Source organism: Acanthopagrus latus, chromosome 12, assembly GCF_904848185.1.
Source record: "Acanthopagrus latus isolate v.2019 chromosome 12, fAcaLat1.1, whole genome shotgun sequence".
NCBI lineage: Eukaryota > Metazoa > Chordata > Actinopteri > Spariformes > Sparidae > Acanthopagrus > Acanthopagrus latus.
This window is the reverse complement of record NC_051050.1, coordinates 16,903,991-16,931,577: the sequence shown is the minus strand read 5'-3', so window position 1 is coordinate 16,931,577 and position 27,587 is coordinate 16,903,991. Positions and strand designations below refer to the sequence as shown.

The following is a 27,587-nucleotide window of genomic DNA, read 5'->3' as shown; positions in this document are numbered from 1 at the left end:
TGCCCAACAGAAAGGAGGCACCTTGAGAGGAAACCTGTTTTTATTTGTGCTTGCTACACAACTTCCCCTGGGGTGGTGTAAGGTATATCACTGTTTGTCAGTCAGCTTGGAGATGATTGCCCACAGTCAGACAGTGATGGTGGGGGGGTGGGGGACTCAATCTGAGAGAGGAAGGTGAACAGAGACAGTTCCAACAAGATTAAAACAGTGTATGTAGAGCAGGTAAAACCTGTGCTACGCTAAATAATTGCTGGTTGATTCTCAGTGGGATTAATAGTACCAGCACACATTCACATCGTGTTTTAAGGCCCTAAAAAAACATAATTCCTCAATCAGTTCCTTATAACAAGCAAAAGGGTCAGACATTAGCATAATTTGCTCTACAATGTTTGAAGTTATAATTGTGCATATATTTCTTTAGTTTAATGACAACCTGCTACTTTTTTTGAACTTGGAAAATGATCGTTTAAATTGACAAACATCATGTGCATCATGGCACAATTCAAACGGGATTGGAATATGATTTGTCTCTCTCCATTCAACACCATACAAAGTCTCTCCATCTCTTTCGTGCACTGATGCCTCGCGACCAAGCTCCAGCAGGACCGCCAAACCCTTTAATTACATTGTCACGTGATGCACTGGGGCCCAAAAAGCCCAGGAAAGAAGTGTCTGTGAAATAGGGGATAATTAGTTTTTAGCGTCACATCCCCCGAGACTATGACACGTCAGAATTGGGGCCATTTGGTCCAATAAAATGCGGAGGTCAAGAAGAGCGGCATGATCAAATTGTTTTATACCCATTAAAATTACCCTGGCACCTAAGTGGAAGTAAGCCGGCTCAGTCAGGGGATGTCCCAGTGCACACACTCTAACACGGACACCGAGCCATTTTGCCTTTAAAAACACCACTGAGCAGCGTCCACCTCCAGCGCTGCGTCCAGATTTTAATATATGTAGACGCTGCATCGTAAGCAACTGGACTTCTTGTAATTTCTTGAAAAGTCGCCTACGATACGGCACCTAGATTTACAATGACCTGGATGACTGAGAACCCTCATTGACATATATATATATATATATATATATATATATATATATATATATATATATATATATATATATATATATATATATATATATATTTAATCAGCCTTGAGTCCACCACTGGGCTTGGGGTGAGTCCAGGTAAAACACAGCACACTTTGCGACCACACCCAACCACCACACCCATCTGTGGAGTGAAAGCAGGCTCAGAGACATTAAACCAGAGAGAGGTGACAGAAAAATGTTGCTTTTCTCTGTAGGTTAATTCTATAAAGAGAGTAAAAAAACAACACACAATAAAAACACGTGTCGCTGCAGTGAGGATGAAGCCTGTACACACTAGTTGCAGCTCCATGGGTTTGCACATGTTGAGCACACTCAGGCAAGCTTCCCCTATTCACAGCCCGTGACGTCATCTAGGGGGAGGGGCCGTGCGTTTTTATGGTTTATTTGCGCAATACCTCACTTCCTCAGCAAGCCAGCTGCCATTGCTGTGGCGGAGGAGGGGAGGGTGAGAGGGAAAGAACGAGAGAGGGGGAAAAAAGGGGGGAGTGGGAGTGACAGAGAAGCTCAAGAAGAGGAAGGAAAAGAAGGAAAAAAGGGTAGCCGCCCCTGGAGGAAAGGGGCCTCGTAGCGGGACGGAAGCCACCGAGAGAGGGGAGGCAAGGAAGATTAGCAGCGGCGCTATGGCTCAGTCGGCTGCTAACGGTGTGGACCAGGACCTGGCCAGCAAGAGGCTGCATTCAAGGTAAGGAGACAGAAGTGGAGAAGATGGGTGGGGGGTACGTTCATCGTCTAACATAGCCTGTCCTTGAATGGCTGAGGAGAAAAGAGCCGAGAGGGAGCGGCTGTGGAGACAGAGGCAAAGGAGAATGATAGAGGCTGCCAGCTCAGCTCAGCTCTTTTGCTTACTAAGGAGGAGCCAGGCAGGCAGGCAGGAACTTGACCAGCCAGCTTTCACTGATTTTTTTTTTTTTTTTTAAAAAGCTCCAGACCCCTGCTACAGTGGCAGACTGAGCCCCGGTTCCAAGCCCTCATTCCTGGCTCGGGGTCATCGAGCTGCTGTGGCTGGAATGTACAGACATAGAGGAGCCTCATGATGATGTGAAACACTTGGGGTGTCTGTATGTGTGTATATATGTAGGTGGGGAAGAAATATATATATATATATATATATATATATATATATATATATATATATATATATATATATATATATATATATATATATATATATATATATATATATATATATAGTAGGAAGAGGGTGAATCTGTGTATGTGTGTGTGTGAGAGCACAGGTCTGACAGCACACATGGCGTGTTTGGGGTTTAAACCTGGCCACAGGTGGGTGCAAGTTCAGATTCAGGATGAAACACATTGTGATGGTGTCATGAATGGTGCAGCAGTGTCAGTGTCAAAATGATGACAGTTCAACCCCCCTGATTTGCATACATGGTGTGTGGGTGTATGTGTGTGATAACCATGTTCCCACTCATTTGCAAATCTCGCCTCTTGTCCTGTCTCACCACTGTCTGAACAATGTGGCTGTTTGCATGCCATAAAACAGTATAAACTTTTAACTGTCCGCACGAAAAGAACAGTAGATATGAACATTAGTACAATATATGTTTTGCTTTTCCTGCTGGGGTTTCATTATGAGTATTTTAATCAACTACTTTTTACCTCACAGGGCCAAAAATGCATAATTGTGGATATATTGAATTGTACTGTTAAGATGTAAAATGGCCCAATTTCCATTGATTGACCCGATTTCAGCATAAAGTGCCACTCTACCTGATATGCATGAATTAATACTCCTACACATTTTACCTAAAAAATGAGCATAGTCAATGGCAAAACTTTCTCACGGCCCCACTTTTTTACTTGAATGACTGAAATGACATAAAATGATTTTAATTTCAATCAACCAATCTATAGAATGAATAATTGTCTCTGCTCTGTGTATTCGTATGTGGTGACAGTTGCTCTGATTGGCTCGCAGGACAGACATATGTTGTTTTACCTCGAGTCACCGTGTATCTTAAAAAGCACTGATAAGGTTTTGGAGAAATGTTTGCGAATGACGTTCGAACATTATCAATCATGTTAACACTGATTATATCAGGATCCCCCAACATCTTTGTTAATTAGTCAAGTACACTTAATCAGATATACCACCCACGGATTACACAGACACTTAAGTAAATGACTCCCTAATAACATTTTCCAAAGAAATAGTTTGAGGTCAAATCAAGGTAATATAGTGTAGGCTAATGGCTTGTTCCTTTTCTTTGTGTTGGGACATAAAGATCTGCAAGGTTGTCATGTCCCTATCAAACAAAAACACATGCAGACACACATGATCAGGTCTACCCTTTGATTGTGCTTCCTCTATTTCACAAACAGATAAAGTCAACACATGACCTTTTCTGCGATGAGGGTTGGAGATGTGTGTGAGTGTTTGTGTATGCTTTTGTAGTTTATGGTGAAACTCAGATGAGCCACAAATCGATGTTATCTGTGTGGTCTTTTTCAACAAAAAAATCTTGTAAAATGCTTTTTGTAAGGACTTGTCGAGGTTATGGATAGACACAACCCTGAAAGCTTAAACTACTACATTGCAAGAGATTTCCTCTTTTGATGTCCTTGTTTATTCAGTGTTATCAATCAACTGCTCAATTGCTTAAATATCAAGGATCTTAGAAATTACTGCAATATTTTAAATGTATGTATTTAAATTGAAACATTTTTGAGGCAACATCATAAATGGACTTAACCTCTCAATTTTGTAAAGCACAAGGACTAGGACTATTACAGTATTCTTCACTAATGTTATGTTATTTTCTTTCAGTGTTTCCTAGGATGATACAGGATATCATTGCCCTATTAATCTTGCCACAAACAACAAGCTTAAGAGTAACTGAATCGCATAAAATAAAAAAGGCTGTTTTACAAGAGAATTAGATAACAGAAGAAAGAAAAAGACCTCTCTGTTCTAACTGCAGGAGACATGCACTGCAAGAGGAAAAAACATTCCTAGAGAGTTTCTCTTAGGTTTCCCTGACAACTAGCCTTTGCACTCTGTAATTATGGCTGGATTACTACTCCGAGCACAGAGTGTCTTTGCTAGGCCAAGAATAATAGGGACAGTAATACAGAGCCCTGAGTGTATGGCATGAGGATTCATTCATATTTTTGTGAAGAAATTGATTTTAATTAATTTAGGTCAGCGAAACCTACTTGTCTCAGATCTCATTATCTGTTTTTTGTTGCATGTCACTAATTACCATCTAAAGTCATTTTTTTTCCTTTATGGATATCTCACACTAAAGATGTCTGATGATAATCTGGGGTATTATTTTTTGGTATATGGTGTGTATGTTGTGAAATTACATAGACATAGTGTGTGCCATTTTAACAAATTAGACTTGGTCATGTTAAAGGATTTTAAATGTGAGTAGAATTGGTACATTTACAAGATGGTGGAGATCAGCACTTCTGACTTGGTTATTTACTCATATACAGCCTAATGGAAGAGCTGTTTCTTCAATATGATATTCAGAGTTGTATTTAGTTTTTAAAGCTATATCTGTGGATGTAACTAATGATTTTTTCCATAGTCAATGTACCTGCTGTCATAAAATAGTGAAAAAATGTGCTGATTTCCAATTTCCAATTATGTGAAATGAGTACAGCTGCAGCTAATGATATTTCTCATGACCGATGATCAGTGGTTTTGTCTATAAAGTACAATATGCTTGTTCAAATTGACCACAACCAAAGATCATCTATTTTTATAATTTATTTAATTCAACCACCGATCCAATGCCCAACGATTTTCAGTTTTCTATCATATATGACCAAAATCCTGACATTGAAGGAGCTTGATCTGCCAAATTTGAGGCATTTTTGGCTTGAAGAATGTCTCAAAAGATAAATCGCTCATCAGATTTTTCAAATCCGAAATGAAGTCTCCGTCAGTCCTCAAATGATTTGGTTAATTGTCCCAGTTCTAGTTGTATGAGACGGAATAGGTTGATCACATTACTTTATTCATTCTATTAAGAGCACCCCCATGAATATTTCAAGCTGCTTGAAATGCACATGACCTGTTTTAGTGCATGCAGCATAGGCCCAAATTTAGTTTTACATCTTATTGTCTCTCAGAGAGAAAGAGTTGCAGCATCGTCTATAATTGCAGTATGTGAAAATGGGTACAGCACAGCACCATTTATGGACGGACTGTCACAGTTTGTGGTCTTTAACTCTTCCTGCCAAACCGTATCCTAGTCCAACTGATCTAGTCTACAGTTACCGTGCTTTGCTTGGGTTTAGCAGCCCTAATGTGCAACAAAGTCCCGTCCTATGTATGAGCAAGCTTTTACTTCTCTCATAGTACTGCCACTGTGCTCTTGCTTGAGCTTACTTACTTAACCCCAGCCTGAAGTTTCTCTCCCTCTTATCTTTTGCAGCATAACAGTGGCAGCATAACATGATCCTCACATATTTATATCAACAATGAATGAATTGTGATCCATGATTTGACAATGGTACATTGTTCACATTATGCTGTTCTCTACTGAAAGAACAAACATGGCCACAGTTCAGCTTACACACAACAGCTTAACTTACTCTCTGAAACCTGTCCAGTATGTTACTTGTACTCTCTGCTGCCATGGTAACAGCACTGGGAGACTGTCTCTCTTAGACCACAGGCAGGCTATTATGGGATGAGTGTCTCCCAAACAGACCAATTAGAGTGGTAATCAGAGGAGAGAATGGCCGACTGTACTGCTCAGATCCATTCTTACGCCAACCACAAAGATGGCAAGAATGAAAGTCACTTTGTGAAAATCCTCTCATGGAGACTAATCCTGTTTTTGTCTTTGTGTTGTTGTCATTTTGTCCATTAATGTCTTTTGCACACTCTTGGTGTCTTTTCATTTTTAATCCTGCTTTGTCTTTCATTTAATGCTCAAGCTAGCTCTCATTCATGACTTTTTGTTTACTGACTTTGATCAATATGAAGGTTAATATATGGCACCCTGTCACTTTGTAACTTAACAGCTTAAGTTATTTAAACAATTTGCCATGCATTCTACAGACTACACCCTCTTTCCACAATCTGCTTTACAACCCGGGGTTTAACAGTTTTGTTTCCAGAGGCCCTAGCCTTACACCATCTGCAGCTAGGCTAGGTGGGCACATCCCAAATCTCATAAATTGCATCCATGTTTCTCTCCCTTGCATCTTTTCCTTGCCTCTTAGTCCCTCCCACTAAGAAGATGCAAGGAACCCATGTAATGATAGAAGAAAATATATGAGATGTTCTTTCCTCTGAAGTGCTGTGTGGAGCTTTGTCTGATATCTTCATTAAACATCCCAGATGTAGGAGTGGAGTGTTGCACATCATAGTGATCAACTAGAAGTCAAGGGAAGGCTGCCCTTGTGTATCTTTGAGCATCACCCTTCAGAGATTCCTCATCTCTCCTTGGTCCCCAGAGTAGAAACAAAGATTACATCTTGAGAGTATGGACTTTGCTGCTCTTACAGACTCCCAGACTTTGCAGGAGCACTCCTGGAAGTCCACGAGTGCTGAGGGCTGTCCAAACCCACAATTCATCCAGTCCACAAGGGCCTTCAAGCAGAGTTTCTGCAGACTTCCACTTGCATACATAGAAATCCTGCAATACGGGTGTGACGTTGTGGTGTCTATTATAAATGTGTAAAACAATTGCTTTATCAAAGAATTACCTTTATTTTTATTATTGTAGTCTTAAGGCCTGTTAATCAGTGGGTTTTATTAGTCTAGAGGGCTGACCTTTGGATTCAAGCAAAGTTAGGAGTGATGAGAAAATATCAAAAAAGAGACTTGGAGTAGCCTTGGTCTTATTGGCTTTCTCAGAGACACTTGTTCACCGTGGTTCTTGCAAAGTTTGTGCATCCACCTTTGATTGGACTAATGCAAGTTTTCTATCCTACCTCCTTGAAACCTTGCTATCAATTGGAAACAGTTCAGTCTCTTCTATTTTATGGTATACTTCCTCCATCCTGAACTCCTTCCATCAGGCACTGCACAAGACATAGTCCTTGCTAACCATGACATTTCCTGCCATTGGTTCATATGCCTGTTCTTGCCAGACAGATAGTATAAAAAGCAAAGGACACAAAAGAAAATGATGTCTTCTTTCATTCTAGTAGGTCTTTTGGCTCCCCAAGGACATGCTGAAACTCATCTGTGCATCACAGTACAATTTAAAGTTGCAGGGACAGTCATGTAATGTCTTTAACATCAAGGATTTCTCCATTATAAACATATTTCCTCTGTAATCCTTTGTCACTGCACTGGCCTAGTTCCTTTTATCATCTGGCTACTGCCATTAGTGCCTGATCCAATTTCCTGTTTGCACTGAAGAGTGGCCTTGATGCTTTCTACAACTTTCTACAACCTTCCTAGTCGACTTTTTCATATTTGGCAACTGAAATTATCAGCATTTCTGGGCTTTTCTCCCACTGAAGGGTTTCAGAGCTGGAGTGTTTACCCCATGGCTGCAAACGTAGATGCAGCTATTTTCAGTCCCTCTTGTTTAATGCCAAAGAGATGACCTTGCACCTTTTGGAAAGGCTTCTTATCTACAGTGGTGACCAGTTCCCCCTTGTCATAGTGGTGACTTTCTTGTGTTATTGCCAGCTTATGTTTGGAGTTTTGCCCTAGGCCTTTGATATGTTGCTCCAACAACAGCTAGATTTACTTGTCATGAACTAGGAAAACAGTCTGGTAACCTCAGATCACCTTTTGAATGAGGGTTAAAACAGTTTAATGTTTATTCTTGTCCAAAAATTGGTCAATTGTTAAAATTCACCTGCTCTAATACTGGTAGTTTTACGACTTTTTATGTTTAATGTTTTTATTTGTGAGGTAAAGGGAAAAAAAGTCCAAAATAGACCATCTGGTAGACACTTCCATGGTCAGTTACCCCCAAGGTCAAACCAATTCTATTGGATTCAAGAGGATGGTATGATCTCAGCCTGCTATATCAGCATCTGTTGTGAGAAGTCAGCAAATTGGTCCTTTTCCCAGAAGGTCAACAAAGCTAACACAACACAATATGTCTAGAACCAGGCAACATAGTGGCTTCTACTAGGAGGACTATACTGCTCCATTACTTTTTTTTGAGTACATTTAAACTTTTGATATAAAACTATTACTCATTCAGTGCAATATATTACATTTTAAGATCTAAGAACTTTCATTACAAAATTATTGCTCATGGATAAACTTTGTACCGTCCACTGTGGGTTACACAAAAAACACAGGATACATCTGTAGCTGTTAGATCTGAGCGTTAGTAGTTTCTCTTATTTCTAACTATGGCGTCTCCAATTCCATATTGCTCGCTAAATGGAACAGAACAATTTTTAATGTAATCTGTGTCAATACATGTATGGCATTTTCATGGCTTCACACCACATCCATATTCAAAGTAGGCATTGCATAAGCAGCAAAATGGCACAGTAGCAGCACCAGCAGTGCTCTGTTTGTTTTAACAGGATGCGCTCTATGAATTAAGAGTTCTTGTCCATGTTTTTGTTCCTTTTCAGGGAAAATAATTGACAATGTGCACTCACATGACATTTATTGGTCCTTTGCCACGTCTGTAGTCACAACCTTATTTGTCCTGGCTGCTGACCTAATAACGTTTCTTCCAGAGTCAGCAGATAGTTGGATTAGTCTGGGCCAATCAGTGCACTGTTTTGTTTCTACCAAGGGGGTGCAGGTCCTTGGATTAGCAACTGTCTCTCTCACATCCTTCCTTTCTGGCTTTCACTGGGGCAGCGGTTATTCCTAGAAGTACTGCACTTGTTCTGTCATCACTGACTGTGCCCATGATCTTACCCAGAATGTTCCCTACATTGCGTCACTCCCTCTTTCTTTTTAATTGTGACTTGTAATGGCAAGGCACAACAATAGATCTCGCTGTCACAGCTGAGGACAGGTTGAAGAGGATTAAAGAAGAGGACACATTTCTGTTGGGGATAGTAAGGATTGAATGACACGACAGCAATGGAGATCTCAGCTTTCTTGATTAATTTCAACTGGATTAGTGAAACATGCCCTCAGCAGACTTTTAAATCAACATGTTTTTGCAAGGAAATACAGTTGCTTTTTCATGGAATTTTCTGAAATTCCCTCTTGACTGGTTTGACCGCGTGACTAGAGGTTTCACCATGAATTTTTTGGAACAATCGCCAGCAAAGCAGATGTGTTTCTTGGCTGCTCCAGGACTCTCTGTAGAAATTCCAGTTGGATTGTGTCCAGGTTTGCTGCAATATTGCTGACATTGTGGACTCTTATGGAGTAATTTAATGGACTGAAAGTGGAAATTTCATCTCAATTAGCTGTATCAGCTGATTTCATACAAAGGCTCAGCATTGCATCATTAGTGCTCAGTGTGCTGCTTGAATGAACTGCAGTCTCATTGTAAGGAGTTGCTAACTTCTTCAAATTCATTGACATTGACGCTAGTCTTATCAACCCTTGACCTCATGGCGTCTGACCCTTGCCCTTTGACCGGGGCCGAGAGAGCGATGTGTAGACTTGTCCACCACGGACCCCGACCTCAATCGATGCTTAAACCTTTACACTTGGAGCTACAGGTGTATGTGGACAAAACACGAAACAAGCAAAAACACAGGTACTATGAGAACGGTAAAATGACCAGTTCTTTGCTTAGCAAGCAAGGTTTTCAAAACCAAACAACCTTGGTGAGCGTATTGATTCTAAATGAGTTCAGAAAAGTTAACCAGAAGATCCCTAGGTGAGTGAATCAATATGTGCCTCATATTGCCATATCAATGTTGTTCCTAGAACATCATAATTAATGCAGTTCTAGAGCCTCCTTTAGCTTTGTGACTTGTCTTGCGTTTGTTCCTTTAACATCATGATTAATGTAACCCTAGGACCGTCATTTCAAGTCACAATGTCTGCATTTCCACCAAGCTTTTGAGACTGAGTAGATTAAGTGCAGGACTCTCACCAAGGAGACTGTCGGTTATTTCACATTTGGAACATATTATTATACTTTTCATCTACACTTACCTCTGAGTACATTTTTTTACTATATGTACCCATACACAATAGGACAAATACTGAGTACACTGCTATATTGTTCAAATTTCGGTAGTAGTGGTTTGAGTGCATGTGAACTTATGTAACTCTCACATAATCATGCATGTTAGTTAATTGCAAAGTGGCCATTAGAAGAAAAGTGGAACATGTAGATAAAAAAAATGTGATCAGCATAAAGAGAGAATAAATAATTGCGAGATATACTTTATGAAAGAGGAGGAGTGACAAGAAGAGAAGGACGTAAAGTGTTTCTTTGTAATGGGGGATGAAAGAGATATATAGCACTGTAAAGTTCTCGGTTAAAACTGCAGGTGAAACTACATATGCTACACCTCTCTTTTAACTATATGTTGAATGATGCCAATTGTAAAACAGATTAGATTCAAGGATAATCCCGAGCTTAACTCTACATTGTAGTACCTTATGTGGAATTTAAAGCTGCAACCAAAGGGGCTGGTCTTTAGTTTATCCTGGATTACACAATGAATCTGGAGTGGGTACTTTCTGGATATAACTCACTGAAGAGGCATTGTTGTGCCTCTTAAGACCACGCACGCAGGCACACATAAACACACGCACACTTTCAGCTTGTTTTATCAATATTATGATACATATCACTTTACCTCTTATATAACACCAGGTGTCTGTATTATTTTGCACAAACACTTCAAAAACAGCCTGTGTGTATGCGTGACAGCTACTTTTTTAAATGATTAAAATATGTTCCATCTTAAAGCTTAAACTATAATTAAATGTTCCTTTTATGACAATGAAGTTGTCAATCAATGCCAAATTAATATTCCTTTTACATTCATTGAGTCAGCGTCACCGAGCCAGTAGTTTCCATGGCAACCAACGCATTGTAGAAGTGGTCTGAAGACTCTTCTTGACTTACCTTTTGATTGTTATTTCTGGCAACATGTTGCCTCTAGTATGCTTCAGGGATGACCAGCATTAATGAATTGCTGTTTTGACTCATGTTCACAGAGACTACAAACAAGATCAGTAAATGAATATATTTTCAAATAAAGCATTGCTATACACAAAATGCAAACTTGACCATAATCTCATATGCTCGATACTCCAGAAATGTTATATGGTTTGATATTGTCAACCAGTAAAGCAAGAGAACTGAATGCCTTTATAAACCAGAGTCTGAAAACAACAGGCTGATGCAGTAATGAGCAAAAAGTGCAACACCTTTTCAAGGTGCTCATCTTAGTGCTTTAGACTCAGTTGCTAGGGCAACGGTCCACAGATATGGCCGCAGACCTAGTTGTCATGGCGATACTGGGGATTTGTTCCTCACCATGATAAGATGTCATAAGCATCCACATCACTCTGCATTGTTCTACGTATGACAGTGATCATATATTAATGTTGTCGTGTGTCAACCTGGGTGTGCCCCATTCAGGATGGAGGCGTCCTGCCTGGAGTTGGCCTTGGAAGGAGAGCGGCTGTGCAAAGCTGGAGACTTTAAAGGTGGAACAGCATTTTTTGAGGCAGCTGTGCAGGTCGGAACAGAAGACCTAAAGACCCTCAGTGCCATCTACAGCCAGTTGGGCAATGCCTACTTCTACCTCAAGGAGTATGGCAAAGCCCTGGAATACCACAAACATGACCTTACTTTGGCCAGGTGAGCATTGTACCTTTTTTAAAAGTCAAGGTTGTCAATTGGTACTTGTTTTTTTGAAGCTGACAGAATCAGATTGTTATTCTGGTTTTTGTACAACATTACTGAAAAGATATCTGTAGAGATAGGCCAGAAACAGATGCAACATCCCTGTTCCCAAATCCACCAGACTCCTTTTACAGAAAATAGTAATGTTACCACAGTGAAAAACAAAACTCTGTAGAAACACAATAAAACTTAGTAAGCCATTCATGGTTCCTCCTCCTGATGTTCCAACAATCACCAACTCAAGTTTGGTTGAAAGAAACCCTTAATTCATTATGTTAGATGTGATAATATGGTGGCTTTACAGCTTGCATTTTTTTCCTGCTAGAATATGTATGAATATAAGGGCCAAGTTGAAAAATACTGGAATTCCCCCTCATGGAATTTGCTAACCACTGTGTTATTCTGAATTTGATTGAGGCATTTTCATCCAGACAGATATTAGGTGGTAGGAAATAGACTCAAATGGTCTACAGTATTCTACTGTATTTCAAAACAGAGTACAGCATCATCTTCATACAAGAAAACTAAAGATTCTAGTCATGTTTAAAAACCAGACTTTATATCGATAATCACAGTGTGATATCATCTGGCTAATATGAGGACAGTCTGCATAGCTGGAAAAAAATATTCACTATTTTCAAGTGTTTGATACATCAGTGACTGTAAGAGAAGAAACAATGTCATTTACAACAAATGAAAAGGTATTCTGCCCTGGCCAAGCTTAATTACAGTTAGTTTTGTTTTTGTAATGGTTTATAATTTGGTTAATGCAGAAAGCTTTGAAGCCGGATAATAGTAATTCATTGCACTAAAGTCAGCTCATTTATACAATAAGGGGTCTGTATAAGAGGAATGATATGCTAATAATTTTGCTATTTAGTTTCAAAACAGGATGGATTCCAGCTACCATCCAGATTTGATTGACTTTATCAGATGCATAAAAAGCATCAAGGATTTCATTATGAAGATGCTGGGTTAGACAATGGAAATTCCAAGAAAAGTGAGGGGACTTTCATATAGTACCACTCCACTACCACCAGCTGGATATTTAGCTTATATGAGTAATCCAGTCCCCCTGCAGTGAGTGCAGCTGGTACTTCAGCAGGAAACGGATCAAAGCCCCAGGGGGGATTTACCTTGTTACATTACAGTCTCACCAGGGCCACTGGGACCTGCTCCTCGGAAGTAAGCATCCAATTAAAAATTTACTACACAGCATCTCCCAGTTAAATCATGTTAGAGTAGCTTAATGGCTGCCGCTTAACTAAACAATGTCACCATGCAAAAAACTGTAGTCTACTCGTCCACTGCTGAACATTAAAAATTGTGGGTTTTTTTGTTGCTTTCTCAGAACAATAGGAGACAGAATTGGAGAAGGAAAAGCCAGTGGAAACCTTGGTAATACATTAAAAGTGTTGGGACGGTTTGATGAGGCCGTTGTGTGCTGTCAAAGACATCTGGATATTTCTCAAGAGCAGGGCGACAAGGTAACAAACATGTTGATTTATAGCATCTCCTTAAATGTTCGAAAGCTACAATACATTCTGAAGTTTACTGCACATATTCTTTATTTGCTCCATAGGCTATATTTTTGAGTCATTTCTATACTGAATGTTTAATGGTTCACACAGCGGCTTGAAATCTTTGAAAGTCAGAGAATTTTGGAAGAAAAAAATCAAGTGATTGAAAATGGGTAGAAGAAGTCTTTACTCATTGAGCATGCTTGATTTTACAGTATAAACTGTGAGGAAAGAAATTTATGAAAGTGAGCTTCTGTAAATCCTGCCAGTTTTTATCATAAACATTGTAAGTGTTGTTGAATTTGAGAGAGTAGAGTCAATTATATGTGGGAACCCATTGTGCATCATGTAGGATGTTGCTTAAGTTAAATGTTTTGTTATTATAACAAATACTTGAGCATATTTCTGTAGGTACAGTATGTGTGGATGCCGAAATGCACCCACACACGTGGTTCTTGTGGGGAAAAATCTAAATCCACAGAATAAAAATCAATAGATCCCTGCAGAAAAATCTTACGGTCTTCCCTTTTCCCTTCCTGTTTAACCCTCTTTGCAATTTTTCTCTGTCTGGTTGTAGGTTGGAGAGGCCAGAGCACTGTATAACATAGGGAACGTGTTTCATGCGAAGGGAAAACAGCACTTATGGGGCTGCACCCAGGAACCAGGGGACCTGCCTCCTGATGTCAGAGACACACTACAAAGGGCTACCGGCTTTTATGAGTAGGTATTGTCGATGATCATATACAACAGGGAAATAAAATCTCAGTCAGTACTCAAAGTGTTAAACTGCTCTTTTTTGGAGTTAAAAGAGCACCGTTCATTTACAGTTCTTGTCAAAAAAGCGGTCTAGACTTCATTCGGCTGATCAAAACTGACTGCCCTAAGGCTTTTCTCAAGTCATACAGTTTATAACATTTATTTGCCAAACAAACTTTATAATTCATGTATTGCAATGAAGTTGATGTCTTGTCTCTGCAGGATGAACTTGTGTTTGGTCAAAGAACTAGGTGACCGAGCTGCTCAGGGGAGGGCCTATGGGAACCTGGGCAACACCCACTATCTGCTGGGAAACTTTGTTGAAGCAATAAAGTTTCACCGTCAGGTGAGAAACTCATGTATACCTACATCATATACCAGCAGTAGCACTAGATAAGAGTTATCAGCATTGTTGTTGTGGCTCGAACAGAACATTGACATTCTGACTGAACTGTGCTTCTAACACAAGGTGACTCACCATATTCGCTGCATCATGACTTTGTGGCTTGCTGTGATATTGCACTGGAATTCAGTCGATAGGAGTAGAGCTATGGGAGTATTCTTCAATCTCCCCTTATTTAGGTCAGGTCTCACAAATAATGAACATAACTCTAAACACATCCCCCCCTTTTTTTGTACAGTGTGTTTGGTTTTCCTCATCCAAACCATTACCATACACATTGAAACAAGCTGTTGTGTGGTCATGCTGTTTGTCGTTATCTTGTTCAGCCTCTCGCCATGTACAGCCCAGAAGCAAACAAGTGGTTACCACAGAATGCCTGCCTTGAGATTTTAGCTTATAGCGGCCTTAAGGCTATATTGCAGTTTTATTTCAGTGAAGAAACAGGCTACAAGTATTTTCATCTTGTTGGAAAAAAGATCCCAGCTTGTGTGCCTCGTGCAGACTTGAGTCTGGCTAGAATTTTACATGGAAACTAGCAAGACTCATCAATGCACAGCCAGTTTGAAAGTGATGTTTTCTTTCTATAATTGCAGTCTGATTTAACACAAACAACACAGCAGGGTGAGTTGTTCCCAATAATTCCTGATCCGCCATTACACAGTGTGCAGAGACTGATGGTCCCTCGTAGAGAAAATGAAGGAAATTGGTTTCTTGGTGAATCACTGGCAAGCAGGGATTCAGGCTGTGTCTCACCATGTGTGCTGTCACTTCCCATTGTTAACAACTTGTCTCCTTGTGGGAGAAGCTGGTCTCTCCTCTCCTTCCCATTACAAATCCATCAGTGTGCCATGTAGGGACGTACGCTGCTTTTAAAGGTAATCAGAGGAGCTGATTCGATGCACCGCTGCTGCAGCAGCACATCTTTTCACAGAATCATGTGGCCAACAGAGTGTGTGACTTGAACTGGTGTAATTGCCTCTGCTTGTGCATGATAGGGCGAAGTAAAGTAGAAATTAACATTATAAACAGTTTATCTGCTAAAGAGGCAAACTGTGTTTATTTAGTTTGACTTGAACTCTCTGCTTTGTCTTTCACAGCGATTATCCATAGCCAAAGAATTTGGGGACAAAGCAGCAGAACGACGAGCCTACAGTAACCTGGGCAATGCCCTGATATTCTTGGGTCAGTTCAACACAGCCACCGAGTATTACAGGTGAGGAAAGAGTGAAGCCTGACATCTAGTGGACGGAAGGTGAAGTGAACCAATATCTGCGCCACATCCTCAGTTTCCCTCTCTTATTTTACCCCTCTGTTTCTTTTCCTAAAGGAAAACTTTGCAACTCTCACGGCAGCTGAGGGACCAGGTGATGGAGGCTCAGGCCTGTTACAGCCTTGGGAACACCTACACTCTTTTGCAGCAGTATGAGAGGGCCATCGACTACCACCTGAAACACCTGTATATAGCCCAGGAGCTCACTGATAGGTAGACTGAGACTGAGCAATATCTGATGCCAACATGCATGAGCAAAGGGGTAGTTTTTAACATCTGTCTGAATGTTTATGTTTCCTTAGAGTTGGTGAGGGCCGTGCCTGCTGGAGTTTGGGAAATGCATACGTGTCTTTGGCGAACCACAAACAAGCTCTCCACTATGCCCGCAAGCACCTGGACATCTCAAAAGAAGTGAGACATTTACCATAAAAAAAAATCTTTCTTTGGTAAGTGAACGTCTCTTGCATGCAACTCGACTTGACCTGTTTATGATTCTGTCGTTGCCTCTTCATTTCTTCCTCAGATTGGAGACAGAAATGGGGAACTGACAGCCAGAATGAATGTGGAGCAGCTGATGGAGGCTCTGGGGGTGAATGAGAGCGACCTGTCACCCTCCAGTTCGGAGTTTGAGATGCAAGGTGACACAAAAATGACATAACCCGCTGTCATAAGAGATATAATGTGTTCATTGGTGAACTAAAAGGGCTGGTATTTAGTTTGTTTTGCTTAGTCTCACTTAACTTTATTTAAACTGGCTAGTTCTTGTTGCTTCTACGCAAGTATGGCCAGGAGATTTACTTTCTATATGGTCTGAATCCAGACCGCTCAAATCTTTCCTAAACCAAGCTAAGTCATTTTCTTGCCCTTAACCAAAGTGCAATAAGTAAATATTTTGATTAACACAGGAAACAGACTCTGTTTTTGCAGGTCAGAGTACTTTTGTCACCCACTCATCCACCTAAATCTTTTTAATATGTCTCCTAGAGATTTTCTGCGAGAAAGCTTTCTATTAATAAACATGTGTAAATAAAAGTACTGGTGACTACTATAACGTTTTAGTTGGCCATTAAGGGGTTTGAAGTCAAGATTGAATGCCAACTGGCAGAATAATGAGTGCTAGACAATCACAGTGCAGTAAGGCTGAACAAGGCAAAGTCTAAGGAAAAAAAATATAATGTGGGCTGGTAGGCAGACTTCCCAAAGTGCCATGTAAGTGGTTTCCTCGTGTTTCCAATCTTTATGCTAAGCTAGGCTAGCTGGCTGTGGTATTGGTCCCCTCATCTGACTCATGGCAAAAAACAAAGTAAATGTATGAGTCGGAGCATCTGAGTAAGAGAGCCATTCATTTACTCTATGTTTGTCATATAGCCTCTGTTGGATGTTGGTAATGCAATAACACTGGAAGCCTCTCCTATTACTGTATCATTAAAACATTACAGTGCTACTGTGCCCACCAATCATAGCTGTTCAGATAATATGATAATGTGAGGTGTGTGGGTCTTTGTCCTTCAGTGTTGCTGAAGAGCTTTTATTGCATATTGTTAAGAGCTTTTAACAGAAGAGCTTTGATAGTAAAGTGGCTATTAATTAAATCTGTTAGTCAGGTCTACTGGCTATTCAGCTGAAAGATATACAGTCTGCTGAACCATTGTATAACTTCAGTGTCCTAGATGTGGTAAAATGAACTTAGACTTGAATCTGGTGTCCTTTGTACATTCTGTAAGGACATTCATGTTAGCATCTCTTATGATTTATTCTCTTGTAGATTCCACATATCCAAGAATGTCTAAATTGATATACAACCATAGGTTTGAGTTGACAAACACACAAACAGAAGAATGTTGTGGTGCCTTCACTGACAGTGGATTGAAATAGCAAGTCAGTGAACCGAAGACTTCAGTTCACTTGAGGCCACTGTTGTCTTCTCCACCCTGCACTCACATAACACGGTTTCTTTGTTCTTGTGTAAAGAAGTCACTCCGTTTCCTTTAGTCCTGGCAAGGGAAAGGGTGCGGCAGATGAAAAGGTCCAACTCTGTTTGCATGCTTGTATTTGTATTTGAATGTAAAACAGAGACCTGTCTGTCTGCAGTCTGCACTCTGCAAACTGCGGTTAGGGGCAGCTGTCTTGGAACTGTACTTGCCCTCTCATCTCACAGAAATCCTGTATCTCAGTGAGACTGTTTGCATCAGAAATGTGTTTGAAGGGTTTGGTAAATCACAAATCATTTATTAGTCACCTTTTAAACAGCAGTTATTAGTTTAGAGAAGAAAAAACAAACTATGGGACTTTCTGTATTTAAATAGTTTGTAGATTCTGCTCTTTCAGCTTCAATGTTTGACATAAATAACACATGTGGGCTTGAGTAAGCTAACTGAAATACTTCATATGTACACAAGGTGGCTTTTTTAAAATGTAAAAGTAGCTTCAGGTGAGACAAACATTGCAGACCGTCTGTCTGTGTTGTGTCTGAACTGAGGCTAAATGTGAGAGAAAGCAAAGGGAGTGAACATATTTTGGGAAAGGTGACGATTGTCGTCCTTCACCCCAGTCTGAGGAAGATAGCTTGTCTAGTTTTGACAACATCCTTCATATCATAAGATATGTGTACTTAAGAGTTTAGGAGTATTTGAAACATTTATGCAGCACTGTACAGTCAGCCTGACTTTAGTGTGATGTTTGCGTTCATGAACCCTCCTTTGGGCAAAAACTCACACCCATGTCCTACATTTCCCTCTCTGCTGCAGAGTTGGTAAACAGACTCTTATTCAGATTATTTGCTCGGTTGTCTGCCTACACCACATATCCACATCGGGCATCATGAGACCGATGCTGACATGACAGGCAGCTGCAGTTAAAAGAAAAGAACACCTTCCATGCTTGATTTGGGAGATTGTACAACTGTGATAGTGTTTATTGACTTGCTTATTTTTTTCCATAGGTGCAAGACCTAAATTCACCAAGAGAAACAGCATGGACAGTGTGGAGCTGTGGAAGTACTCTTCAGATAAGGTGATTTCTTTTTCTCACATGTCAGTACAACACTCCAGAGAGAAATGCGTCTGTAAAAGTGATTCACACATCCCTCCCCAAAGAGTTATCAATCCTGCTCTAACAGTGTGCTCTTTTACTGCAGAATGGTGAGAACCAAGAATTGGAAAGTATACCCAGGAGATCCAAGAGTCAGCAATCACAGCCAGGCAAAAGAAAAGGCTACCCTGACAGTCAGTCATCAGATGAGAGGCCGTGGTTGGACTCTCCGGTAGACACTGATGACATCACTGTACAAGTCCCGCCTCCAGTGCCAGTGAGTATCTGTCACCTTATTTTCTTATTGGCTTCCTGCTCTGACCCAGTTACGTTCCCCATGTGGTGCCAGTTCTGAGCTTACCTTACAGAATTATTCTTTTAAAGACTCTTTGAGACATCAGTTTTAGCAGAGGCCTTAATATTTCATTCATTCATCAGCCTGTTCTTAAATTCTATAGTGTAACATACATCCGTTTTACAAACTGCATGTCTGTTTACTTCCTGTCATACCCATAGTAATCCTACGCCTCAAACTTCAGTAATAACGGTACTTTTTACTTGACTTAACCTGTCAAAGTTACATACTGTTAGTGCTATGCACTATTTGCTCGTGTTTGTAGTGTTTTTAACATACTGAATTGTTTTGGTAATCACCGTACTAGCGAGTTTAGCCAGTCAGATGAATGGTAAATACTTTTAGCAAAATGCACAACCTTAACTGTGAAAAGTAAAATAACTAAGGATGATGAAGCCTATAATGTGATTGTTATTTACACTCAGTGCTTGGAAGAGCAAAAGCGATTGATGCGCACTGTCTTGCAAAAGTCAGCTGCAAAACAAAACACAAACAGTAAATACAGTTAACAAATATGTAAAGCTAACTATGGCAGGTGAAGTAGGCTGACTTAAGGATGAAAAAGCACTGTGATCACTAAGGTTTGAAGCGTGGAGGGATACGTCACACTACATTGTGCAAGCAATGAACTGAATTTGTGATTATGAAATGCTAGTTTTGCACTCTCTAACACCTAACATCACTGCAGTCATAACATATTGTCTGTTTTTTTGTGAATTAAGTATCAAAAGAAGTAAGATACTTATTTATTGCAGCTGTATTTGATAAAAATCCTACGGATACAGAATTTAATTTGGGTATTTTTCTTCTATTTTTTGCTGACAGCAGAAAAAGCCTCCTGCCTCAGGGTGTTAAGCAGCCCACCAAAATATGTAATATCAGGCCTCAACTCACACTGACTGTAAATCTAAGATATGCCCACCTTTTTAGCTCAATCACCGAAAGCCCACCTGAGAAAAGAGGGGTGTAATTCCTCTCAAAGAAAGCATCGAGGGGGCCCTGAACTGCTGACTGCTGAATTCACTTAACTGCTTTCCATTACTGTCTTTTCACCGCCCCCCCCATGTCTTAGATGTCTTCAGGGCATCTGCTTAAAAGAGAAAATGAGATAAATTAGAGAGATTAAAATGGGAACATTTTCCCTTAATTTCCCACGAGGTGATATAGTATGATGTAAGGAGTCAGATACAGTGTAAAAGGTGTCTTCTCATTAAATACCAACAGTGCTCCATTTGCCGTGAACTAGATCTTTAATCCGTTTTGCAGCTGTTGTATCCCTAAAACCCTGTGTCCTAACAGCACCCAATCATGCTGTTTTTCTGTGACGATGATAATTGTTGTTATAAGCAAGCTGACATGTTCGAAAAAAGTGAAAATTACTGGGTGACGTGATAATAGTTCATCACAAGGGCCTGGAAATAGCATCTAGAGCTTAATGTTGGTAATTCTCATGACATTGAGGCGTACCGTCTGTCAAGTGCGCCATTCTTTTAAAGACACTTGTGTCTCTGAGAACTCGGGCCACTCTTCCTCAAAGCTAGAAATCAAAAAGAAAGATGTCATGCCATCACAATATTAGATTAGCTATCAGGATGAAGTTCACATTCTAGCATTGTTATTCCTCATGACCCAGATGAACTCAATAACCTATGAACATCTTATTAGTCAACAGCAACATCAATACAATGCAAAAAGAAAAAATCAATCTGCTGCAGGTTAGTTCTTTGATTTTATAGATTGGTTGCATGTACATGAGTATTGACTGAACTGTCCTGGGACTGTAATGGCTCACTGCATATAGTTGATGAAACATTCTGGTGCACTAACTCACTGGTTTTCATAGCTTAAATTTACAGTTATAAGCAGATTTTTATCACCATTGTGTTTTAGGTTAAACTTTTTTACCTTGCTCTTCATCTGTAATTGAGCCCTCATATGTAAAACATGAAATTAGAATGCACAATGTTGGTATAATCCAGGAAGAACTACTTTGGTCTTTTATCCTTTCATTTACAAACTCACTTCCCTTTCTCTCTCGTCCACACACACACATACACACACGCACACAACTTAATTTCCCCACCTCTCACTCTCTCGTCTCCCTCTTTTCTCTCCCTCTCATCATCATCATGTGCTCCTCTCTCTCTCTCTCTCTTGTTCTGTCCCTTTGGCCTACTTGATTAATTGGACAATAGAGAGAGGGAAGTGAGGAGATCCGCTCAGAGGACACGAGGCCAAGGACAGAGGACAGAAACCGTATTAAGTCACGGCTGATTACTGTAGTAAATTACACTAACATGGACAGGTTTTTTTCTGAATGGGCATTTTAGCAAAAATTAAGCTTAGTAATGTGAGTTTTGAGAGCTGACATGGGGCGTTCTTGTCATTTGAAGGTAGTTGATTTCTGCTGCCTGCCACTGTTGGCACACAATTTACTCATAACGTTTGTACCCATCTTTCCAAACCCGTTCTGCTCTCCCCTCTCTCTGTCCCCCTCCCAGCCCTCCCTCGCTCTCTGCTGATAATGTGACCTTGATCACAGAACTGCTACCCTCTCCACAGGGTCAACCCCCCCTGCTTCCCATAATGAGTTGTTTTCCCACAGTGGGCGAGCAGGACAAAAATGGCCTGCAGGAGAGCCACAGAGAGAGAGAGCGAGAGAGAGAGCGAGAGAGTGAGAGAGAGAGAGAGAGAGAGAGAGACAGAGAGAGACAGAAAGAGGGAAAGAGAGGGAGACGGAGAGGAGGAGGAAGAGGGAGTGGATGGTAGAGATTCAAAGACGGCTGGAATAGAGGGATACAAGAGGAGAGGAAATTAGAGGGAGGGAGTGCAGCAGGGGCGAGAGAGTGATGTAAAGCAATGGGTGAAAGGAGGGGAGGAGGAGGAGGTGTGAGCCAGGCGTGTGGACAGAGCAAGAGAGCTCAGAGAGACACATGAGAGAGAGAGAGAGAGAGAGTGGAAAAGATAGTGGACAAGAGGAAGTGCTGCTGGTAAGATGTTGATGATTTACGTTTCACAGTTTGAATAACAGCAGAATGCGGACAAATGCCAAAGGTTGTTTACTTTGTTTTTCTTTTAGATTTTTGACTCTGTGTGTGTTTTCACTGCATGTACGCATGTATATCTCACTCAGTCTCTCAGGGAGTCGATTTGGAGTAAGTTAAGAATTGTTCATGATCTTTTGTAAAAAAAAGTTGTGTTTAGTATTATGCACAGTTTGATTTTCAAAAACCAAAAGACGCGATAGTGAAGATTCCTAGCATAGAGCTGAGTGAAATCAGGTGTCTGCTCACGCTGACCTACTTCACATCTTGCTGTAAAGGAAAGTGATTCAAACTCCATCCACTGGTTGGAGTTGAAGGTGTGGTATCATAGTTTGGCTTTGGTTGGAATTGTTGTTGTTTAATTTTGTGAGCGTTGATTGGGGCATTGTTATTGGGGACAGTTTGTTAGTATAGTCAAAAATATGTGAATGAAATAAAGGTATGAATGCAAAACTATCAGACGTTTTACAATTTGTGATGCTTACTTTTATCTCATCTTACATTTTCTTTCTTTGGGAGAGGTTGTCGATATTTAGGCATCGAAGATTACTTTTACTATGTTGTTTCTTTGAGTCTGTGATGTCTTGTCATTAAAATGAGTCCTAGTCCATCTTTAGTTTAGTAAAGGAATGTTTGAATCAGTTCAGCTGTATGATTACCGCTTTATTTTCTGCAGATGATATTTTAAAATTATATTTTTCATATGTATGTCTTGTTTATTATGGTAACTATTGAATCAGTTAGTTAATTTAAGTTAATTTTGGCTGCAGCCCATATTATGGAGGCTTTAATTCTCTGCTTTGAGATGTGTGGCTTTAAAAGACTAAACTCTTGATTTTTCCAGTTTTTAAAGCTCAAATCAAAAGGCAATCAAGATCCTGTTCCAGGAGGCAGTTTTAATTATTTATCTGGTTTAGTGAGTAAAAGTCACAGCAGTTCATGTTCCAGATATGAGGGGGTTCCGGCTTTCACTCTGCAGAATTATTCAGATATCTTTCTTAACCTTCTTGGACCAGAGCCCAGACATTTCCAAGTAGAGCCTGTGAAATCTGTTGGATAAGTCAGAGGAAATACAGTTTTGTCTATTGCACTTTACAGATGAAAGTTTGTTTTTTTATGATACTGTTTTTGTGTTTATATGATAGTTGAATGACCTGACTTTGATGACATTGCAGTTTGATTGTCAGAATAATTCGGCAGCACTGGTCAAACATCTGCTTTTGCTTGCTCAGTGTTATTTGTAGCTAAAACATTTATCAAGCATTAATAATTAATTTCACTTGCAAAGCATAAACACATTAACTGGACTGTGACTCCAAGAGAGCACCTTTTGTTGTCCTCAAAACAAACAGCGATCTGTCAGAGGACATAAAAAGCATTCAGTCAATCAGTGATTGAATAATTGATTGGCTGATCATTGATCGGAGCTATAAGCTCATTTCCATCTCTGCCAACTGAGTTTAAAACCGAAGACCATTCGTGTAACAATCCACCGCTCAAACCAACAAATAACATTTTTTAAAAGTACTTCTGAATTTTGTCCGTTAAGGTCAAGAAACTAAATGAACCTAAAATATAACAAGAACAGCCCAAAGAGGCAAGTTTCATTTCCATCTGATTTTACAGGCAACAACTATTCGGGCTATATTACTTCAATACAAATGGGTTGTTTATTTTTAAATGACATTTCATGATATTGTACCACCTTCAGTATTTAGGCCGAGGTAATCTCCACAGGATGACCATCCCTTGTGGCTTAATCAGATTAGTCCATCCCTGAATATTCTCGTCCAACTCATACTGGCATCAAGTTTAATAATGTGTCTGCATGTCATATTTCTTGGATCAAGGAAAAGGTCAACTTAATCAGGTAGCCAAGTAAAAAGGTGAACAACAATATCACGTCTCAGATTTTCATGAAGATTTGATTGTAAACTGGGCCAAACTCTTCCTACAATATTCATATTGTTAATAGAGAACATTTTTTTATCTGAAGATAGAACAAAATCTTAATTCAATGTCTTCAAAATGAAAGGAATTGAAGAGAAAAGTGGTTCCATCTTTGTCTGTTTGTGCTGAAAAAAAGTGTTTCTGCTGACATTTTCTTTCAGAAGCTGGGCCGTGATCCCTCAGATGAAGACTGCTTCTTTGACCTCCTCAGCAAGTTCCAGAGCAGCCGCATGGATGACCAGCGCTGCCATCTTGATGATCCACAGAACGGAGACAACGGAGAAGGTGCTGCGAACTCCATGCCATCCCTGAACGAGATGATAGGTCAGTTGAGAAAAAGCGGTCACGTCCAGAACGATATATTTTTACACAAATGTTCTTTACTAAACAAAAAACTCAACAAATCCTTTTTGGAACTATACTAAATTGCCCCGTTAAATCTAAAACACAACTGACTCAAACTCAGCATAAAGAGAATCAGTGTCCTCTCATCCACGGAGTCACATTCCTGATAGGAATTGGTGTAAATCACCTCCTTAACTGCATCCCATGTTTTCTTACTGGTATCCGTCCCTCTAAGAGGCTGTGTTCCACCCCTGTCTGGTATTCAGCAGTCTTCACTGGCCTCAGTCTGGTTGAGCTGAGCCTTGTTCATTGTGAAGCGTCCTTTGAATTCTGGCCTTTTTTGACTAGGATCTTCTCTCTTCTCCTAGATCCTTCAATTACCACTTCCCCCCAAACTGAGGAGCTGTTCGATTTGATTGCCAGCTCTCAGAGCCGCCGTCTTGACGACCAGCGGGTCAATGTTGGTAACCTTCCAGGCCTGAGGATCACCCATAACAATCTGGGACACCTGGTGGGCGAGGGAGATCATCAAGAACCCAGTGATGACTTCTTCAACATGCTAATTAAGTGCCAGGTGAAGCCACGTTTTACATATGACATATTACATATGTCTGATGGACTTTTGGGATTGTTGTGTAGGGAATACAGCAAATATCAAACATGTATTCTGTGGTGTTTTGTCTGAATTCTTGTATCTCTCTGATTGCAGTCCTCCAGGATTGATGATCAGCGGTGCTCCCCACCAGAGGCAGGCCCCCACGCCCCTACAGTGCCTGACGAGGACTTCTTCAGCCTGATCCAGAGGGTGCAGGCCAAGCGTATGGACGAGCAGCGTGTCCAGCTGCCCACAGACGACCAGGACGACTCTGAATCCCCTGATTCAGAGCCGCCTGGTGGGTTCTCCAGCTAGGACTTGGTGGAGAATGCTGCACAACTTCATGTCAAAGAAAACAAAATGGAAGAAGTGAAAGTAGCGTGCGAGCCAACATTTAAAGACAGCACTGAAGGGTGAACTAACAAGATTTTTAATAACAAGACAAATTTCATGTGCAATAGGTAGTGCCCTGTCAAATGTTGCTCGATGTATTATGTTCTAAATGTGTGTAAATATAACAGGAAAACAAGCAGAATTGAAGCTCATTGGTGAGGGAGAAGAAGAAAATAGGTTTTGGGGAACAGGATGAACACAAACACGAAATATGTACTCAATCTAATGCCTTAATCAGCATTTTTTAGACTCAAGATTGTATTTCCTGGTGTCAAACGTGTTTTGTAGAAGCTCAAAGCACGGAACATGGACAACCTACAGCATGAGTCGTGGAAATCATAAAGATCTGATGATAAAAACAGAGTTGAAATGACAGATTTGCACTGAAATCTGAACCAGTTTTATAAAAACATGAATTATAATGTCTAAACCAGCAGTTTTCAGGTCAGTAATGATCAATGCTGCCGTTATCGTTACATTTTTGTGGTTCTCACCGCTCATGGAGAAACTATGTTATTTGTGCAGTAACAGTATTTGGGATGTCCATCCAGTGTTAAACAAACTGCTTTGGTCAGTTTAAACTTTTCCACTGATTCATTTTTTTTTGACTCAGACAAAATAATATGAATAATTTAAATTGACAAATGTGCATTTATAAAAAATGCATCTCTATGCAGTAATCATGGTTACTGCGCAAATAGCTGCTTCTTTTATAGGTTGGAAGATTAGCGTGGGGTGATTATTCAAGCTCCAATTAGTGTTTTCTGCTTAGCTTTAGAAGTAATGCTGTCCGTTGCCCATAATGTTCTCAACATCTGCTAACAGACTACTGCTTTCTGCCATTATTATTATTATTATTTTGTCTTAACATAGAAATAGACGCCAATGGATGAGATGGATGTGTTATATTTCGAGGAATCTAAACTAAGATGTGCTGCCTCCCTGTGGTCAAAACTTTGTATTACCTCTGTGAAATACAGAGTGAAGTCTGTTCCCACTTGTGAATATTTGTATGTTTGTAGACTCTGACAACTTCCTTCTCAAAGGGAAAGTTTGCCAACTTTAAGCATAAGTGGGGAGATTTTTGCTAATCATTTCCGTTGGTGTGTGATCAAAATCAGGTAGAGCCCACTGTACATTTTGATCCATTTGATGCTATGAAAACTCCAAGTTTGAAACATTTTGCTGTACAGAGCATCTGTTTAATGGTACTGTACAAAAACAATTTGACCTAACCTATGGGCTTGCTAGTTCATACCTCATTTTTGTACCTCAAAGCTTCTGAACCTTCAAGATGTTCTGAACCATGATGGATCATGTACCAAGTTCACAGCAGTTATGTTTGATTCATCTATCTTTGATAAAAACAACACATTTGGGAGATAAAGTTAATACTGTCTTTTCCTGTTTTTTGTGAATTAACATTTTTAGAAAGAACCTGGTACGCTTCTATTTGCCATAATTTGTACATATAAATATATTTTGTATTTATGTTCCATTTGAGGACATGAATATGTCCCCTCATGCTTTTAATAAAATGTTTCAGATGTTTTCTCTGGGCTCTATTTTTGTTTCAGTTTCGGTTAGAATAATGTAACATTTGCCAAGTTTGCATCCACCAGTTTCTCTTTTTCAGCTGTGGAAAGTTACATGAATCACACTGACCTATAGAACAGAAAGGTCGTCACATTCAGTAAACTGGAAAATGAGTACCAGACCCACTGAGAGCAAAACAATCGATGGATTGGATTTCCCAACCTCTAATCTTTGGTGGAACAAAGCACAAAAGGCTGACCAAACCTGTTGGTTAACTTCCAGGTTGGTTTACGTAATCCAGATTCAGTACAAATATGTATTCAAAACATATGCAGACATTTATACAACACTTTCCAGGTATACCTCTCAGTTCTCTCACAGGAATGATAGTAAATTGTTCAATTCAAGTTTTACAACTTAACAATATTATGAACCTACAGCCATGCCACAAGGTTTACATTTACATTTTACATACATACATACACTGAGGGTGGTGGCTGTGATGCAGGGTGCCAACCAGCACATCAGG

At 40.0% G+C, this 27,587-nt stretch overlaps 1 protein-coding gene across 2 annotated transcripts; it reads left to right on the top strand.

Annotated features, from left to right (window-relative positions):
- The first annotated feature begins 1,572 nt into the window (after positions 1-1,572).
- gpsm1b (G protein signaling modulator 1b) lies at positions 1,573-27,076 on the top strand. Of its 2 annotated transcripts, none has more exons than XM_037117661.1 (14): positions 1,573-1,795; positions 11,595-11,816; positions 13,213-13,348; positions 13,959-14,101; positions 14,360-14,483; positions 15,638-15,753; positions 15,868-16,023; positions 16,113-16,221; positions 16,334-16,448; positions 18,752-18,822; positions 18,947-19,117; positions 24,354-24,513; positions 24,903-25,108; positions 25,244-27,076. In XM_037117661.1, the coding sequence occupies exons 1-14, from the start codon at positions 1,734-1,736 to the stop codon at positions 25,442-25,444; spliced, it is 1,992 nt and encodes a 663-aa protein (XP_036973556.1). In that variant the 5' UTR covers positions 1,573-1,733; the 3' UTR covers positions 25,445-27,076. The 2 variants fall into 2 exon arrangements, with proteins under 2 accessions (XP_036973556.1, XP_036973555.1); XM_037117660.1 differs by having other exon boundaries at positions 1,574-1,795; positions 24,351-24,513.
- The last annotated feature ends 511 nt before the right edge of the window (positions 27,077-27,587 follow it).

What these genes read in the sequence shown, in the direction of transcription:
- gpsm1b (XM_037117660.1), top strand. Translation starts at nt 1,734, where the DNA reads ATGGCTCAGTCGGCTGCTAACGGTGTGGACCAGGACCTGGCCAGCAAG. An exon ending in AGCAAGAGGCTGCATTCAAG is followed by an intron (nt 1,796 to 11,594) that starts GTAAGGAGACAG and finishes TGCCCCATTCAG; the next exon opens with GATGGAGGCGTCCTGCCTGG. An exon ending in ACCTGGACATCTCAAAAGAA is followed by an intron (nt 16,222 to 16,333) that starts GTGAGACATTTA and finishes TTTCTTCCTCAG; the next exon opens with ATTGGAGACAGAAATGGGGA.